This window comes from Sturnus vulgaris, chromosome 1 (assembly GCF_052056855.1).
Source record: "Sturnus vulgaris isolate bStuVul1 chromosome 1, bStuVul1.hap1, whole genome shotgun sequence".
Taxonomy (NCBI): Eukaryota; Metazoa; Chordata; class Aves; order Passeriformes; family Sturnidae; genus Sturnus; species Sturnus vulgaris.
Window position 1 is genome coordinate 148225422 of NC_142243.1, and position 20421 is coordinate 148245842.

General features: G+C 38.9%; 1 protein-coding gene across 5 annotated transcripts in view; it reads right to left on the bottom strand.

Moving 5' to 3' along the window:
• The window catches only part of KCNQ3 (potassium voltage-gated channel subfamily Q member 3), a 193119-nt gene that overhangs the window by 586 nt on the left and 172112 nt on the right, over positions 1-20421 (bottom strand). For 4 of the 5 annotated variants that reach the window (XM_014882140.2, XM_088179403.1, XM_088179428.1 and 1 more), the window contains 6 exons: positions 15263-15450; positions 14110-14212; positions 11675-11806; positions 10007-10105; positions 8231-8315; positions 1208-7372 (listed from right to left, as the gene is read on the bottom strand). In XM_014882140.2, the coding sequence (XP_014737626.1) occupies positions 6635-7372; positions 8231-8315; positions 10007-10105; positions 11675-11806; positions 14110-14212; positions 15263-15450 (1345 nt within the window). In that variant the 3' untranslated portion in view covers positions 1208-6634. Of the gene's footprint in view, positions 1-1207; positions 7373-8230; positions 8316-10006; positions 10106-11674; positions 11807-14109; positions 14213-15262; positions 15451-20421 lie in introns of those variants that run through there. The other variant, XM_088179406.1, reaches the window with a different exon arrangement.

Here is a 20421-nt window from a genome sequence, read left to right on the forward strand (position 1 = left end):
ACAGGTATCACACCTTCTTCCCGTTTTAGAGTCCATTTCTTAAAAGATCAGACCTAATGCCTTACTGAAATCCAGTGATTTGTCAGGGCCCAGTAATTGTGTGACAGCCAAGGGGAAATTTAATGCAATTTCCTTTCAGTGTAGGTGAACGAAGGCCGAGTGGTTCACCTGTTATGTCTGTGAAATCCCCGGGAAAATGTCATTGCTGTGCCTGGCAGCTGCAGGGCTCAGTTCAAGGTGGGACATTCACTGCTAAGGCAACAATGATAATGCAGGGAAAAATTGTCTATAAAAGCTGAGATACTTGAAAAACTCCTGAACCGCAAAAAGTTCAGAATTCCACTCTCTGGTGCATTAATTTAAAAAAACACAAACTGCCAATCTTTGAAAAAAAAAAAATAAGACTTGGTTGTAAGAGCCTGACATTCACCTTATTTCTTATTTAGTTATTATTTTATTTAAATTGGATCATTTAAAACAAACAGACCCAGAATCACTATAACTTAATGTTGCAGTACTAAAGGATCTTTTAATTATTCCCACTTTGCAGTGATTTAGAAGTGGGATAAGACAAGGAATAAATGTTGAATAGTTTTTTACTTACCACAAAAATTAAAAACCTTTTTTTAGGTTGTATTTCAAGTGCTCGGCAGAGCAATTCCTTGGTCACAGCCATGAAAGTGAAGCCACAGAGAATGCCTTAAAAATACCTCTCTGTGTCCAGCTAAAATTTTGGGAAGAGTTGATGTTTCATGTGTTTCTTTTCCTGTCTCATTCAGACACAGGACCACACAGAAATGCAGCAACAGAACCAGGGGCAGAATTTAAGCAAATTCCCTCCAGGGGATATTCTGTGTCACTGTGGTCTCTCTATATTTTGTTTGCAATTTCATAATATTTTAGCACATTAATTCCTCCAATAGAAATGCATTTCCCTCCACTTTTCATTTTCCCCCAAACCTATGCTCAAAGCCATATAAATTACATGGACACTAAATCTAAAGATGTCACAAATAATGGGATCTACTATGTGTTGATAGGGCTGGCTGTGGAAGCCACATAAAACCTTGTAGCTGAGTTTAGTCCTGCCTAGATGAAGTCAAAAGGGTCTTTGCCAATGTCTCTGCAGGGAGTACATTTGAAAATGTATTCTTTGAATATGTGTGAAGATATCAAGATTTAAATTAAAATAAATGCATCCACATCATAATTGAAATTTCTATTTATTAATAAGTGGTGCAGTTTTTAAAGACAGAACATAAAAAAATCAGTTAAGAAGTATTGTTTGCATAATATATTGAAATAAACATATTAAATTTGTTCAAATATTGGACAGTGCCAGAATAGAAATTACACATACAGTTTAAAAATTACAATAAATAATATTATAAAGAGCACTAAAGGCCACTTGTATAAAAGTTGTGTTCCCTTGTCAGCCAGAATCTGAAAAGCATCTTTGTAGCATGGAGTAGATTTCAGTGAGCAAGGCACAAATACTAGTAATAATAAGATGCCATAACTAGAAAACAAAATGCAGTTGGCTATGAAACCTTCAGTCTCAGCGTGTTCTTCATTATGGAAATAGGATCCCACTTTCAGTATTTTGCTTCAGTTAACTTCAGAGGGCAGGTACTCAGAGCTGAATTAGGAAAGGTCAAATCTTACAGCCTAAAAAACCAGAAGGAAAAGTGATACCCAGGACCTTCATTCTCAGAGTGCCCAGCTAAAAACCCTTGAAAATGCCCCTTTTTCCAGTGCACCTCTTAAAATAACCTTCAAATTGAACATTCACACCTAGCTGGGCTCCTGAAAAAGTGACATTCCACCAAATGCATGAGGTGCTGTAGAAAATTTAGGTTTGCAGCTCTTAGGTACCTAGAGCTTAGAGGTGGGGGCTGTGGGGTGCAAGGAATCAGATCCAGCTCTTTCCTCACATGCTCTGCAGTAAGCAGGATGGAGTCAGTTCTCACCTAAGCAGATGTGGCACCTGTGCAGCAGCTGGGCTCCCAGAAAGGGTGAGGGTGCTCCTTACTCTGCATTTTCTGATTGCTTTAGGCTCTGATCTTGCAAACTGGTTGGACCACGGTGCTCTCCTGAAGGCCACAAGGCAGTGGCCCCCCTGCCCCTGGGATCAGGTGGGTTTTAGTCTGCAGAACTCATGGGCCACCGATTGAAGCAGAAAATTTTAAACTATTTCCACTCTGGACCATAAAAATGCAGCAATGTTACAGATAAAAACAGAGCAAATATAGCCAAAGTCCATTTAGGGACTTTTTAATCAATGTCTCCATGGATTGGATTCCCTTTTATTTTGATAGGAGCCAGACTGATAAATTCAGGGCAGGGAAAAGCCAAGGCAATTACCTGACTAGATTTTTTTTTTAAAGTGCCAATTCCTGAAGTAGAGCATAAAATACATTTATAATACTTCATACTTCAACTAAGTATTCACTTTTGCCTTAATCAAATAATCCCAGTTTACATCTAAAATGAGGAAGATTAATTGAAAATAATGCTGCAAAGAGAGGCACACAATGTAAACACAGATTGGCCTTTTTCAAAACTTCCAGACATGTGGCATTTGTTAGGGACTGAAAATCACTCTCAAAATGTAGCCAAGAAAAATGTCTCCAGATCAGTGCTGGCCTTCACAAGGAAATTTATAAAGAAAGGCAGATTAGAACCCAGCCCTGCTCACAGTCCATCACTGGGAGAAGGTTTCTAACTTACTTCAAGGAGAGCAGGGAAAAGCTCCAGAGTTTCAAATTACAACAAATATCTGAAGGCCTGAAATGAGAGTCATCAGTCATTAACACTTTTTAATGTTAAGTACATGCAAACAAAATGCTAGTGTCAGTCAAGATGCTAGAAAAATCTGACCCAAAGAGAATTGATAAGTCTTAAACTGAAACATCATGCAGAAGAAGGTGTAAATCTAATTAATTCCTATTATGAGGACAATTATTGACCCAGATGCCTTTCTCAAATGAAAGTGTGAATAGAGATTCCTTGTGTGTGGAAACAGGTCTTGACCTTCTTAATGTTACTGGAATCACCCATAGTTTATTTTGCTTTGTCTAGTATCTATGACTGTTACATAAACCACAGTTCCAAGGTGGATGCATTCCCTGGATTCACCCTGATTGGAGCCTGATGAAGTTTGTGTGCACATCCCAGATCAGGGATGGTCTCCAGACCTCACCTTGCTGGTGACATCTCGACATGTATCTGTTGTCAGCACAGACAGCAGCACTGGTGGATGCCCTATTTTTAATCCCAACGAGGAAAAGGGCAGAGAGCTGCTAAGAACAGCACCCTTATGAACAGAGCAGTGACAGTTTTCAGTGCTAAGAAGGAAAAATAAATATTAAAATAAGCTAATCAGATCTGCTTGTCTCATTTCTTGGATCTCCTTCACAGGATCCACAAATGTTTACTGCAGATGATCTTGCTGAGTTTATCACCAATGCCTTTTAAAAAGAGGCAGATCTTATCTGGCATCATTAAATATTTCATGATGTGGCTACAAATACCTGACCTGACACCTTTAAGATGCAGATTGCAAATTGGTGATTGCAGGCCAGAGAAAATACTGACTTCAAGACAGTTCAGCTGCTAAGTGTGCAGAGTGCAGGGCAGCCCAAATCCTGCTTTCTCTGGGGCTGCACTCTTTATGCAGGTGAATATTCATCCAGATCTCTGCCCTTGCCTGGATTTTCTCTTGGATAACACATACCTTTATAAGGAGGGTATTTATGGATTTTCTACTGGGTTTAATACTGGGAAAATATTCCTTTTATATGACCTGTGATGAAAGAGAAGAGAAACCTGAAGAATTTCAGTGGGATTGGACAGGGAACTGCATGGCATAGCCACTGTCAAAGACAGTCACAAATAAATTGATCAGACTGCACCTGCATTTTGGCTTGCTTGATTGTTGTTTGCTTAGCTCTAGAAAGCATTTAAAGGACCAAACTCAGATGAAATCAGTAGGAATGACAGGCCCTTGGTATACAAGAAAATTGAAGTAGGCTTGTCTAGCACACACATCAATTTCAGAAGTGTAACAATGTTAAAATAATTCCTCATTCTTTTCCATTCTCTTGCCACATAAGGGTTAAATCTCACAAGTTGCCACAGACATTATTACTATTTCAGAAAGCCTGCAACAGGTACAACTCAGGTATTTCCAAGAATCACAAAGGCCGAAGAATTCTTCTCAATATGCCAAATTATAGTGAATTACACTTCAGTCATTGAGTTATATTCTTTGCAAATTTAGCCACAAAACTGTGCCAAGCACAGATGACCTTTCAGGTCAATGCTATTTTTTCAATTAAGTAATTACCAAAATTGTGTCTCATACCATCATAGTTACTGGCTTTAAAACATCTCCATGGTCTCAGCCCAGTCTTCAAAGGCTGGTGTAACTGGTCTGCAGTATTTAATCCACTAACAACAGCAATTTGTTCTCCCTGAAGATCCATTCCAGAAGGATGAATCATGATTTAGCTGAAGAAGCAGATGAAGTAAGAAGATCCTAATTCTTTAGCTGTCTCTTCCAATAGAGAACAAACAACGAAGATGAAGACAATGCCCAGATCTGGGAAAGAACAGAAGCTCCCTGGATGGAATGATTGTTATGAGATGTCCACAATACCAAGGAATTAAACCAAAAAGTTTACTGTGGTTGAAATAACCCAACAAAATATTGCCTTTTGGAGCACTTTCTGTGCAGGGCTGTGCAATACCCAGTAAGCACTGGGAAACCCAGTAATGTGTTCTTGGCTCTGGCTGCATGTGCCAAGGATGCTCAGTTTGCAGCTGCAGTGTAATACAAGCAGTCTCTACAGAAAGTCCCTTTTGTAACATTTTATTTGGGCCAAATCCTTTCATCTTTTGGTCAGTGGCCTGACCATAGTGGGGAAGTCATTGTATGGAGGGACAGGGGTTGTTCTGGACATGAGATGGGGATGAGCCATGGTAGAGGCTGCACCTTGGATCAGTGGGAGAGAGGTGAGAGCCTTAACACTGATTATGTGGTGTCTGATCATCTGACACTAAGTCACCTTCTGCTCTCTTTGAAGTTGTTAGGCATTTGGTCGTTGTAGATAACTCAGTTAAAGATGAGATTAATCTCATCCTAAAATTGATGTGTACCTTGGTTCCTGTACTCTGTGCTCACTGACTATACTCCTTCATTTCCCACCAGCTGTAAAGAGTGTACAGCTGGACATCACACGGATGCTATTTCATGGACACATTGACTGACACCAGGTAAGACCTGTATAGAATATTTGGATATGCTCATTTCACTAGCTTTATAGGTACTACATTCTCACTGTAGTGGTGAGATCTTTGATTCATTTCTTTCCAGTGGTCCAGTGATTTTCCTGGTCTCTTCCTTCTCAGTAATTTCCAACTTCCATTAAAAAATATTTGGCTGAGGCCTAGGGAGCATACTTATCTCTCTGTTGCTCAGGGACACATGACAAAAATGGTGATTTATTTATTCATATATTAATCTTAAATATAGCACACATTCATGGATTTGAAGCACTCCATTTCCAAGAGAAAAAGTAAACAGAGAGAAGCAGCATCTCACTCTGTAGGACTTTCAGAGAAGAGAATTGCAATTTTCTGATGAGCTCAAAGCACTTGGTAAATATTAGACTTGAGGTTTTCAACCTGTGAGCATGTGTGGAAGTGTAACTCCCAATTAACAGATTGGGAAACTGAGGCTGAGTTACATTATGCATCTTACTTAGCAGCACCTAAGTCAATAGAAGAGTGGAGTGTATAACCTGGAGTTCCCTACACTGAACAACCTTATTTTTGTAACAAAGAAAATTTGGCCCCATAAGTAGCAAAGAGACTTAGCAAAAGATTTTCTAAAAAAAAGCATTATAATCCTACTTTGAGCAATTTTATAAACACTAGTGAAGATTTTCAAAATAGTTTGAGGGATTTCTATTTACATTTTACAATAAATAAATACCTATAATCAGTCCCAGGATGTGGCTGTTATGATTTAAAATCTTAGCATTAATTTCATTTCAACATTGTACTTCAGGGGTAATTATATAAGAGATCACATGAGAAACATTTCGCTCACAAAAGCATTTCAATAAGGTCATACTTAGGTTTTTCCCTGCTTTTGATATTAGAAATTCTTGGCTTGGTTGATTAGAGATTGATTTGCTTATATTGGAAAATGATTCAGACGTTATGTTTCCACAAAGGGATATTGTTCCTGAAAATCTTTTTATTTTGCTGCTCTGTTTACAAAATGTAGCAAGGACCACTGTATCTTGTCTGTTATCAATTCACCATTGTTGTATTGAAGAGTACCAGATAGATATGTATCATGGAAGAAATCAGCTGTACCATTTATATAGGGCAAAGTCATGCAAACCATGCTCAAAACTAAGTTCCTTAGTTTTGGTAGCATGAAAAAAACTGCATCAGTAAATTGTATGAAATGGTGCAGAATGACTACCACTAATATCACATGCATCTTATGCAGCCATTGGTGTTTTGAGCTAGTAAGCTTTGGGTGTAGAGTAAGTGAGATATACAAAGTATGCTTACATTACAAGGAGAAGCCAACCAGTGACTGCCCCCACACGCACTTTTAAACTGGCTTGTTTGACGGGGTCCATATGGAGTCTGAAATCCCATCTCCCGTCGAGGACAAAGGCATGGAGCCGCTGGGTGTGAAAGGGTCTGTGTCTGTGTCTGTCTCCCCCTCTGCCAGGTAGCGTTTCTCCCTCATCCAGGCCGATCCCCCGTTGGGGCCGAAGGGGAAATCGTCTCTCTCCTGGGAGATGCTGAAGCCGCTTGGGGAGCGCTCGAGTTCCTCGTGGTTGACGGAGAGAAGGGACAGTGGAGTGTCGCTGTCCCTCGTCAGGCTCCTTCTCTGCCTCGGAGACACCTTGTCTGAGTAAGGGCTCTGGAGGTCCCCTTGGGAGTGGTAGCTAACCTGGGAGTCCATTAATGTAAATATAGGCAAAACCGTCGGCCTTTCTGCATATGAAGTTGAGGAAGGTGTGGCTTGCAGCTTGCCAGAGTTTTGCCCACCTGTTGATAAAGGTTGTGAGTGAGCCATGTGACCCCGTGATGAGAAACCATAGGGGCTGACTTTGTTGACTGGAACCTGCTGGAAGTTGTAAGGAGTTTCACGAGAACACTGCTCAGTGTATTTATATATTATTGTTTTTAACTCAGAATATTTGTTTTCTTCTCTCTTCTCCCTTGCAGGAGAAGCGGTTTCTTTCAATGGACTTATCTCAGCAACTTGTATCTGCAGCTGTTCCATGTGATGCATATGCATATCAACCAGAAAATCCAGTTTCTTCCCCATGTCATTTACCTGAAAAATACCAATGTCATGATATTGCCTCAAGTCAGTTGTTCAAAAACAGTTCATGATTCCATATGTGCACTGGCCCTAGCAATGGTGTGCTGCCATGTTTATTGCTCATGGAGGTACACACCATAACCATGACCTTCCCTCAGCAGCTGGGCTGAAATGGATGGCAGCTTATCCTCTAACTGCCTCAGAATAGAAAGACCCATCCCTATGAACTGTGCCAAAAATATATTATTGATGGATATTTAACAGTACAGTATCCAACAGGACTCTATAATGTTTTGACAAAGTCTTGATACCAGTGGTAAATAGCTATTATCAAAATACAATATATGGAATTACCTTTGCATACAGACCTCTTCTCTAACTGTTAGTCACAGAATCATCTAGGCTGGAAAAGACTTTTGAGATCATTGAGTCCAACCTATGACTCAACACCACCTAATAGTCCCACAACATCAGGGTTACATATGAGGACTAGTTTCCTTTCTCTTTTGGATAGGGCCCAAGAGCAGACAATTATTTTGAGGAAAAGGGCTTGCTCACACCAAGCACCAGATGTGATGAGTACTGATGTTACAGGAATGCAAAAGTCCCTCTTCAAAATCATGGTTAGGATTTCCTGCCATACAGGGTGACATTGATTCACCAAGTTTCAAAAGGCACACTTCCTAGCTAAGTAAATTCTTTCATGAAAAGCTAGCAATACAGTTTTGTGATAATTAGAAAAACACCTCTGTGATTCTTCACCACGACCAACACAATTCTGCCTGGCTCAGCCAGAGTCATGCAGGATTGATGTCAGCTCTATCATTTCTGAACAAGCACCTCAGCTGTCATTGTCATGAAATTACTTACCTGCCTCTCAACTTTCACAAATTTTCCCATCATACTTTGGTCTTCAGTATCAGCTGTAGATGCTTTGGCTACATATGGTTCATTTCTATAAAGAATTAATAGCTCTATTAGAGTTCAGTATTTCTTTGCATCACAATAAGCAATTTATATCAGAAAACAGAATTGCCATCTTGTTGATTTATTCATATAGATCCTTGCAGCTCTTTTAGCTGTTTATACAAATAGGATTGAAAGTGTATTCTATGTGATGATAATGCATTCCCAAAAAATAGAATCTTGATTTTTAAATTTTTGTTTTGCTTTGTTTTTCAAGTTTAAGATAAAGATTAAAAAAAACCCAGAAGTTCAAAATAAAATTTAAATTAATCTTCAGCTTGTTGGAATAATTTCAGGTTTGTGAAAATTATTGAGATAGTGCAGTTAGTGGGTCTACAGATGGCCATCTGTTTTTAAACCTAATTCTTTATAATTAGTGTCTTTGGAGACTGAATATGAGTTTCAAGGATGAGTGTGGTTTTTTTCTCAATTTCATTTTATCAAATAGTAAGTGTCAGAGATTGGAAATGCTGAAAAGAGACAGTCTGGTCTGGAGATTTAAAGCTGATTCCAGAATAAGTTTTCTTTTATGCAATTTCCTCCTGCCTGTCCATCAGATGTCCAAATTCAATAGGTAAGAAGATGATCTCTAACTAAAGAGCTTGATTTCTAACTTCATGGGATCTTGGATGCTCATGATTAAATTCAACCTTTATGAAATGGTTCCCAAACTGATTCCAAAGGAGTCAGTATCTTCCCATAATCTACACCAAAGTCTAGAAAAACAACTTCTGAGTGCTTGCTCTTTAACATGATTTGGAACAAATGTACTCTAAAACTTTTAACATGGCCAGTTCTTCTCTTTCCTGACAAAATCCAAAATCTAGCTGTGAATAAATCGTATTAGAGCAAAATCTATACTTAAAACATGTCCGATTTTTCACATTGGGTTATTGGTGATATGGACTCATGCAGTTTTTGCAATCTGCTTTCCTCCCCAAATGATCACTGCCTCTTCCATATACTCAGGTCTCTGTCTTCACATTTATGTGGTTTCATATTTTTCCCTGTGTGGGATAATTTATTTTCTTTGCTTTTGCTCTGAGTAACCACGACAGCTTTGGGGACAGATTGTTGATGGTCGTAGTGGTTCTTGATGGATATTTATTGACAGATTGATAGTTGTAAACAACAGAAGAAATGTCATTTATTATAGATTTTTTTCTATGTGGAATGCAGCAATACAATAATACAGTGCAACTTTCACAGCCAGAAATCTGTTATTACAATTTATTTTGAGTTTAAAATTATTCTGGTTTAAAAGCAGCAGCATTAAAAATCTTTGCTTGCCATTTGGTGGACAATTCAGGAAGATAACTAACTTACTTTCAAACTGTTAATGACTTTTACTGAGCTTTTAAGTGGGTTTACAAGTAAAATGTTAGAAAATTAGCACATCAGCAATCAAATGCATGTATTTAATTTAAAACCATATTTTCAAACTGTGGAGAAGCTGATCTGGACAATTAAGAAGCCATTGTTTAGGCTTCCATCACACATTGCTCTTAGGGAAGCTAGTGGCTTTCTGGCTCAATGTTTATCCACATGTATCTCATAGAAACATATCCTCTCAGCACCACTACAACAACAGTGGATGAACAAAGACCATGATTATGGGAATTCATTAACTTTTTTTTTCTGTGTTGGGCTGTGCTAAATACTAGGCATGAAAGAATTCACCTGGGAGACTGTTGTGAAGGGTAAGAAAAAGCTCCTCCCTTTTGGGATTTCTTATGCTTGGGAGTAGATGGAGGTCCAGGTGTAAAAATCATATCTACTCTGAAAAAAAGAAAAGTGCAACTGTGTAAGTCCATCTCCAAATGCTAACACATGACAGAATATGCTGTGCATCTCTGAAGCAAAGATTCAAAAAGGAAGCACATGTTGATTTGGTAATATATTGAGGGTCGTGATGTGTCTGCTCTCTTTTGGGTCACAATCAGTGCACTGAATTGCAATTATCTGGTAATTTAATGGTAATTAAAGCTCACTGTTTATAAACTTCAATATTTGAAACACAACTTCTTTTCCTTCAAAGGTACCAAACAACATGATTGCTAAAAAATATCCAGTGGCAACTGCTCTTAAAAATGTCAGCAGATCTATCAGATTTTGTGCAGGATAATGAAAATCAGAACTTGGCAAAAGTTTTTATTTAGCCCAAAAGCAGAAAGATTGTTTGGAATGCTACAACACATTATTATTATACTCTTTTACTATATCATATATTCTTTCATTTGTCATATCCAACTGCTCAGGCATGAGTGAGTCTCTGTTTATTCAGCCCATGCCCCAAAATAGCCACATATCAATCACCACTAGTCCACAGACCATTTATCTCTATTATTGGACAATCCATGCAGATACCTTGCATGGTTTCACAGTGCCTCTTGGAGTTTTGAAAACGGAACTTGAAAAAGCTCCAGGCAAGCCTCACAAAGCTAGCTAGATATTGATCCCCAGGCATTGCTGACAGACATGTTATACACTTGAAAAAGAGGCAGCCCAAGGAAAATCACTTTGCAATAAAAAATTACCAAGTTCAGCAGAAAGATCAAAGCAGCTTTTCAAAGCTAAGGTAAGTCCAGATAAAGCCCAAATGTGCAGCAGGAGTTGCACTCCTTCAGCCCATTCTGGAGAGAAATTGAAGGTGTTTTTGCTGCTAAGAGTCACTGAGGGCCTCAGGGAATGCAGACTGAGCACAGACAGCTCCACACATCTGCACAGATGTGCACTCAGGCCCACACAAATTTACAGCCCCAAGCTCTGACCTGGGCTCACAGCTCAGGGGATGAGCAGCACAGAATTTTGTAGATGTGCCTCAAAAGCACGTTGCAATGAACCACTTCTGTGAGGAAACAGCTGTGGATGCAGACTGCAAATGAACAATGGGCTGAAATTCCAACTTTTTTTCAGATTGGTCAATTGCACCTGAGTGAAACCTTCTGTGCTGGTGTATTCTTGCTCTTTTATGGGATGCTTCTCTAGGTACAGGTCATCAGAGAATACAGCTCAAAGAAAAGTTCATGAAGAGCAATTATTGCTTTTATTTATCATCTGTAAAATGGGGAGAAGGAGAGAAATTTGATCCTAACTGAATAAGGCAACAGTCAAGAAAATTCACCGGATTTTTTAACTCTCATGTCCTTGTTCTAAATCTGAGCCAGTGGTCTCTCCCTGTAATTGTCCCTGCTATCTACTCACTTTTGTTTTTGGGAAAAGGTTTTCTCATGGACTAGCTACATTGTGAAAATGCATAATTTCTGGGTGCTTTGTACACAAATAGGCCCATGTTTTTATTTTGCCAGTAAAGTCATACATTTCCCCCATTTACCAGAAGATTCTTACCTTGCCTGAAGGTATTTTATTCTGGAAAGCATATCAAGATGCCCTGCTGAGTATTGCTCTATCACATCCTTTACATCATAAGGCCTCAAAGTCTCCTTAAATTTTTTTTTATAGAGACGAAACTGTAGTATTCTGCATAACAAACAGAAAAACATATTAATTTCTTATATAAAATTCCATCATGAAAATCTCCTGTTTTATCAAATATGGATTAATTCTCTGGGTGTTTGTAAATTGAGCATGTTATTTCTAAACAAGGCAATAAAATATAAACAAAGAATCTATAATACCATACCATATTTGAAAAATTATAATAGTTGGCTTTGCATAATTAATAGTCTAAAACAAATGGTTTGAAGCTTCAGAATCACAGTTGGAGCTTGACTTTGAACAATACAAGTCACAGGAGATTTTGAAGCTGTGAAGTTGAAGCTGCTTCTTTTATGCTTCAGCCTATTATAAAGCTAATTTATAGTATATGCAATGTTGAATCATTTTCATCTTAGTTTTAATTTTGCACATGGGAAAGTTTTGGATAGGAAATGCTAATTAGATATAAATGTGGAAGTTAAGAAGTTAGCAGCAGTTCAGGTTGTGAAGAAGGGAAAACTTTTTAGAACTGCCTGAATTGTCCTTGAAGGAAACAGCAGTATCACATTGTTGTTGTTGTAATGATAATAATATGATTACTGTTACTATTGCTATTGTTATAAAACAGCATAATAATTAGTAACAGAATTCTTATAACAAGGAACACTGCTGGCCAGAACACTTGAAAAATTTTTGGCATTCTTTTTTCATGCTTTTCTGTTTATACATTACTTTAAATCTATATATCTTGGTAGATTAAACAAATAGAAGAAAAATATTTAAGTAATGAAATCTTTATCTTCATCTGGTCTAGACTTGGGTTCTGGATGTTTTCTTTCTCAATAGAGTCTCCAGGTACTTGTTGGTCTGAACTGGGAAATTGCTGTCATCTGTTAAGATTCTAACTTGTTTTTTATTTCAGGTTGGTGGGTTTTTAAATGGTTTTAAAGTCTGTATAAACTTTCACTTAGCAAAGATAATTATATTACAACTTTTTAAGGGCTGCTGATTCTTTACCTCTGTTGCTTATAAATATTTCAAGGTTTCAAAATTGTAACTGTGTCTATTTTAGCCAAATTATATACCGTAACAGCAAATCTACACATTCAAAGACTTAAATGAAAAATAGGGATCACAGTATTAGCAATTCTAATTTAAAATCTCCTTGATCATGACCCTGAAATCCATTAAGTGGTTTTGTATGAAAGAATTACTCCAATTAATGTTCAGGATATGGGTATACTGCACAAGAAAAAAAAAATCTTGGTTCCTGATTGAGTTTAAATGGAAATTGCATGAATCAATTAGATTTGGACAGGATGTGGGGAAGAAGTTTTTCAGAAGTAACAATAACATGTTTGAAAGCAAGGTATCAGGGAAAGAAGGGGAAAGCTATGGAGGACAGGGATGAAGAAGCTTCCACTGTGAGGGAGGAAGTCATGGGTAATATGAGCAAAGCCTGTGTCACTTGGCTTTCAGCAGCCTTAAGAAAACCAGGAATTTTTAGAAACTGATTTCCTGCACCCAATTTGAAAAGAACCAGGAGGATACATATCATCATTATATACATATAAATATATGGTTGTATTTTTATTACCAGCTTCCCTGGAGATTTTCTAAGATATATGTGAGACACTCCAGACTTGCAGTATTTCACCTGCAAGGTGGTAAGTCCGTGGCCCAAAAAATTAACAACTTCTGGAATAAACAGCAATTGCAATGAAAGCAGAGTTTTCCCATGGGGGCATTTTTCAAGGGAGGAGAGTAAAAAGTACTGCTTCAATGAGTAACAAAATATCAATGAATTAATTCTCTTTGCTTGATGTGCTAAACACATGATCAAGGTTTAGTAGGAGTTTTCTAACCTAGAGAATTTCTCTTGTGATGTGAAAATAGAGGTGATGTGCTACAAGCCAAAAACTACTGAAATGGAGACCTCAGCATCTATTAAAACATTACAGCTGCACACTCATACAATTGTGAGTAAAAGTTGAGTCAGCTCAGAGTTTTTTGTTAAGCAAAAGTTACAATTTCATACAAATATTAGTCACTAAATTGAGAAAGATATATAACATTTTAACAAGGAACAATACAAAATATTATTTTATAATAAAAACACTATGGAGTATCTTGCAAAATTACATGGTTAACGTTACTAAAAAACTTCCCCCCTTCTGCATGCTTTCACAGACTAAATAGGGTCTGTCTCATGTTTTTGAAAACATTAGAATTATCCCATCCATTGCATCTAAAAAAAACCCAAACAGTGACAGAAGCAGTGAATCAACATATAGCAATATGGTAATGTTATTTCCTGAAGCATAATCCTTCAAAAAGTCATTTACCTGACAGCTCGGATGGCTGTCTTGAATGTGGGGATCATATCTTCCATAGGGAAATCACTACTGTCACCTCTGTCTTCTGCCATGGGTTCCCCTGTTCCTGCATCTGCAAAGCAGGTCAAAAAGTCAGATGTGTGAACATCTCACCACACCATGTTAAGCAGGATGTCTGGCTGGATAAAGCACTACATAAAGTAAGTGCAATTTAATAAAGAAATCTCTCTTACAGCTTCTTTCACTGGTCAGGTTTTGAAAGGGATTTAATTCTTTTGGCATAGCTGTAAGGCACACTATTGAAGGATTTCCTTTCAGATTCCAGCATCTCTGAAACACTGGGAACTTTTCTTTCTTTCCACTGGGTCTTTGCCCAAATTATTTTACATAAAGGCTAAAACAGGTTATAGAAGCCACAGGCCACGTTCTCCTCTCACTGGCACTGCCTGGAGCTCATGTACCTTCATGAAGGAGAAAATCAGGTTCCTGGTGTGGACACCTAGGCTCCATCCATGGTATGCACTGGTGCCAGATGGCACAAGAAAGGGGAAACTGTAATTTAAAGGCCATTTAGATGTTACGGGCAGGAAGAGGAAAATGTGTGCTCAGAGCAGCTGAGAGGGAAAGTGCCCTGTATTGTTGCATGGAAACCCAGTGGAAACTTCTGAGAGGAAGCAGGCCTAGGGAGAGAGGGGAGGGAAGAAGACATTGATTCTGTAAACAAGGCTTGAGATGGAAGTGAGGGGATATTTGAGATGCCAGGACACAGGCTGTGGCAGGGCTGGATGCAGTCCAGGAGGGAGCTACCTTAGCACAGCATCCTTTGCTCATAAACCAAGACAGGATGGCGTGTGTTTTTGGGGGGATATATATTGATTGCCCAGTGTGCCCACTTTTTCCAGGTCAAATAGGCTGAATCCAGCACTGGCCTTATCCCATATCAGTTGCTGTTTTTGAAAAAGGAAATTGTTTGATTTCAAGCACTGTTTTGCTTGGACTCCAGGGGTCTTTTTCTTGGGCTTTCCCAAATGTACTACATAAAACCAGGTACCAGACATGCTTGTCCCAGAAAGTCACAAACCTTCAACAAAATATGCAGAAGAACAAAGTAAATTGGGTACAACAGAGGATGCACAGAAAGAAATCAATACAGATGGGCTACCTTCTGAGCTTTGCCAAAAAGCATATGCTTTCATTCGGAATGCAGTGCGAAAACGCTCCTTATTATTCAAGACAACATTCTTAGGCTCTTTTGAAGGACTTTCTTCAATGGCATCTACATTCAGAGGGGTAAATAGCTTTCCTTTAGTATTGGTACCACGAACCCGATCCAAGAGACCCAGCTTTTGGCTACAAAATAAGCAAAAGTAATCATTTTCCTTCTTTGTACACTATTAACTTGTTTTCATGATGCTTTTAAATATATTATGGGCTAAATAAGTTTTGCATACAAGGACACTGCTGGGGCTACCATAATTAATCAATGTTTTGTAAGCAATAGTTAAGCTCCACAGATAATTAACTGCTTTTTATGAGCATTTTTTGATATCAATGTTGAAAATGTTACCAGAGGGTCATGCTATCCTCTCCATGCAAGATATCACAGTGCTTCAGCTCACGTAGCACACGTAGCAGGGATGTCATTCACTGGACCAAGTTGCTCAGAGTTCCATTCAGCTTGGCCTTAAAACACTTGCAAGGATGGAGAATCCACAACATCTCTGGGCAATCTGTTCCAGTGAGGAATTTCTTCCTAATGTCTAACCTAAACCTGCACTCTTTCAGTTTGAGGCCATTCCTCCTCATCCTGTCACTACACATCTTTGTTAAAAGTGTCCCTCCCATTTTCTTGCAGTCTCCCCTTAGGTTCTAGAAGGTGCTCTAAAGTCTCCTCAGAGCCTTCTCTTATCCAAACAACAACCTCAACTCTCTCAGCCAGGAATAAAAAAAGGTCAGATGTGCTGTGAACCAAATAAGTCACCAGCAAAACTCTAACAAGGCTTTGCTAAGCACTGATTAGGGACATGGTAGGGCAGGATACCCGGTTTTCTCTCCACCAGGACACACAGGAGTTGTAGTGAAGTGACAAATTTCATTCCTCTTTCATTCCTCTGTCTGTCCTCTTAGAGATTTACTGTCCAAATACATTTGTCTTTCACTGACAACACAGAGATGGAATTTAATTTACCTGCCGTTTTACCAGCATCACTAACCCTCTTGACAGCCTGATGACTGTAATGATCTTAAAGGTAATCACTAATACCACTAAAATGGCAACAGGAATAGGAATTTGCTAGTGAGTTTATCAGCTTGTATATGTTCTGAACACTCTGTAGGTGATAGATGGTATAAATATTTGATTTGCTTTTCACTTTGCTGTTCAAATATTTGTTAATTGCACGTTTGTTTAAAAAAAAAAAAAAAAAAAGAAGCGCAGGGCTAAGCCATGGGAAGAAAGCCTGCTTTTTAACACATTGCTGGGACGGCTCTAGGGAGAGGTGAATTGTGCCCACATGAACAAGAGGCAGTTCTGTGTGGGGCACCAGATCAAGTAAGCAGAGTGTGGGGAGGGAAGAAGCTGTTATAGCTGGCAGGTTTCTGGGAGCCACAGATGAGAGCAGAGCTGAAGGATGAACAGCCATGGTTACCAGAAGAAAGAGTTAACAGGAATTCAGTGAGGTATCGTTGCAGGAGGCTCAGCTGCAGCCACTAAACCTGCTGGCAGGAAAGGCGAGCATGGGGAGGGTCCACTATGCAAGGACATAGAGGACAAAGATGGAGATGTGTGTGCAGACCTTGCAAGTGTGAAAGAAGGACCTGTTTCTATCTCAGAGCTCTGTCTGCTGCACTGTCCCACCACAATGGATGTTATCTGAGCGTTGGGCATCACAGCTGTTGCAAGTTTTTGCACTGCTCTTTTTTTTTTTTTTTTTTACATTAATTACTGGGGTTCTCATCTCTACTGTCTGTTTCTGATTAATGTGTCTTTGGCCCAGGGAGTAACGAAATATGGGCTTCCCTATCAGAAAAGTTGCAAGCACTAAACCTTTGGGGGTAGGAGGTTTTTCCAACTCTTCTGATTTTTCTTTTTGATATGAAAATACTTCTGAATGTAATTTCTGCAGCCTAGGATGTCCAGACATTTGCTCTGTCACTGCATATATGAAGTGCACATGTGTGTGTGAGTATTGAAGTGGCAGCTAAGGAGGAGTTGGGTATGGAGACACACATTTAGTCTTGATATATCAGCATTTCCAGGAGAAAAAAGCATGGATTTGAGTGAAGAATTAGAACAGTCTAAACAAATTATATCTATATTACTCAGACTTTGCCCTATTGAATTTCCTGAAGAATTCATGGCGTGGGGGAAAGTTGCACACAAAGTGCAGACAAATGTATGGAGTGAAAATTGGGAATTGCTTCCTTCTTTGTAGGAAAATATGAGATGTTGCTTGTTGACATCTGTCACAAAATATGTTTTGGGCAGTCTCACATTAGGGCTTAAGAACTCACTTTAAAAATGATGCCCATAGTTCATGCTTTTGGGGTGGAATCTTCATCTGCTTTGCCCACCAAGGTTCTGTGAACACGGAAGTGATGGTGGGTGCAGAGTCCCAGAAAGTGATTTGTGGTCTACTAATTTAGGGAGATCCTGCACCCTCTTTTCTGTATCACTTTCACTTCTCTGTTTGACCCCACCTCAGAGCTGTACTGCTTTACAAGACAGATGTTTCAATTCTCTGTGAAATTTGGATTCTTCAAGCACTCAGCTGCCATACATAGGGCAAATATATACAGGAGAAGATAACTAATGAGCAAATTGGAAAAGGGCACAAAATATAAAGGTGAGGAAGTAAAAGTCAATGGAATGATTTGCATGTTGGATTTTTGGGCGGGTAAAGTGGGGAAAATAAATTCTCATGTCTCATTAATAATAAAGTTTGAAGGAGAAATTCATTTTGATAAGTACAGTCAAGAAGAGTCTAGAATCATGGCACATCACTGAAAAGAATTTTAATGCGAAGAAATGGACCCAAACTCTAGTTAAGTGATAACAGAGTCAGCAAGGCAATATAAACTGATGGGCCTGGAGGTATTAGTGAGAGCAAGCTTGTGAGAGTGAGAATTTCTTTAATATAAAGAAAAAAGAGCAATGAAGCATGGACACCTTTGTGGTGATCTTTGCAGACTGAAGGAGACTGTGGAATAAGATACAAGAAGGGAGAAACCAAAGCAGTTTTAGGATGAGGAGATCTGTTCCGTGATAATAAAATGACAAAGTTTGTTACTGGGTCTGAAAAAAATGTGCAACAGGCTTGCTGTGGACATCAGCTTTCTCCAGGTGGGGAGATTGCAAGCCACTGACAATAGATGATTGATAGATGAACCTCAAAGGAAAGGAAGAGTCAAGTGGTCACATACTACACTTGCTTTGAGCAATGAATACATGTCACAAGATCTGAGTTAGTAAGACTACAGAGAAGCTCTCAAGAGAAAAATATCTTTAAGGAACAGAACCTGAAAGGCAAAGAAGCAGAAAAATAGGTGAGGCAAGACTGATGTTGTTTATAAAAAGATGTTTAGTACAACATTAAAGTAGTTGTTATTACATCTCTGACTGTCTCTCCAGAAACTTGCTTAGTTCTTCAAAACACATATCCAGTTGTCCCAAAGTTTGCCCCTTAAAACTTCTGTGATAACTGCCTTGCATACCAGAAGAAAAGAAGGCATAAAGTGAGGCAAGGAACTGTAGGAATCAGACCAGCAGGAAAAGAGTCAGTAGATGATGCAAAGTTTCCCAAATATTAAGTGATTTCTTTTTTTTTTTTTAAATTTTAAAGTATAGGACAGCAATATAAACAAGATACACAGAAATCTGTCATAGAGCTATGCAAGGCTGGGACTGAACAAGATTTGATATCCTCTTCATAGATAAAATCAGAACAAAATATTCCTCTGCATTCAGCACAAACCCCTAATCATTTGCAGTGACGCTTTCCACTGCTTATATTGGCACATTCATTTGTGGGGTGGGAATTTTTTGGTGTCTTTTTTTAGCGGAGTGGGACTTAAGGTAGATAATACAAACTGAAAGTATTCCCAGATTTTCTTTTCAGAGAGTTTTGCAGCTATCCCTGCTGATAAGTGATATTTTAGGAAGAAACTATTCTCCAAAGACTCTTGCTTGAGCATCTTAGGTTTATGAGCTAGAACTCGTCTGATCTGTTTTAAGCTGTTAAAAAAATAAAACTTCTTAAGACTACTGTTTAGACCCATTTCTACATTCAGTGGGAAGTCAGCAACTCTAAACAGAGTGGGGAGAGTGCAGTTCAGTTTGGGATGACTTTGCACTTAGGGAACTTGCCTCTTGTAATTTATTATGGAAAGATCTAGATGAGAAGTCATCTAAAAAGCAGGTCTCTAGTCTAAGTTAAAGTTACCTGAGCTGAAGCCTTCCTCATTAATTGAATCCGGAAGATTAACCCTTGAAGTAACATTTAGATTCACAACAGTATGTTTATGCAACAACTATAGACAATTGTATTTATATCCGGCAGCCAGAGCAGTAAAATCATCAGAAAATAATTCATCAGCTTCACATCAAAATATACAACCGTGTGTTGTATACAAAAGAACCCAAAACAAAACCCAAGCTTCTTTCCAGATAACGACTATCTGTCATCAGGAAAAAAAAAATGGACTTTGTTCTCATTTCCAAGGAATGCAATCTGGATCTGCTGGGGTTTTAGTTTTCATTGATGTTGTTAAAAGCACTGAGGCAGCGTTTGTTCTCATGGCACAACGTCCTCCATCCAAGCAGCATGCGCACGGCTCAGCCCGGGGCACGAAGCATGCGCAGGTCACAGGGTCCCTGAGGAGAGGGGCTAGGACAGTGGTTCCCACCCGCAGGGTCAGGTACTGCTGCTGCCCTTTCAGGCTCCCCATTCTGATGTTAGCTACTCTTCCTCCTCTGGGAACAGTGCTCCCGCTTCATTTGGCTTCCTTACATTCAGTACCATATGAGTCTCAGCTTCCAGCACATTCCAGAAACTGGGGAGATTCAAATCCATCCCAAACATGCTCACAAAAATGCAGAGTAGTTTCTCTGACTAGCTGGGATAAATCTCCATTTTTTGTCTTGCACGCTATTGCATCCTCTCTCTCATGGGTTCCAAACCCTGTGTCTTCGAATTGGGACCCAGGGTGAGAATTCCTTTACTCTGTGGTAGATACAGATCACCAGAAAGGGAGGAAGGCAAAAGCAGTGAAGTTTCTTTCTACTTAAAGAAAAATTCAGCTCTAAAATTTTTTTTCTGGGAG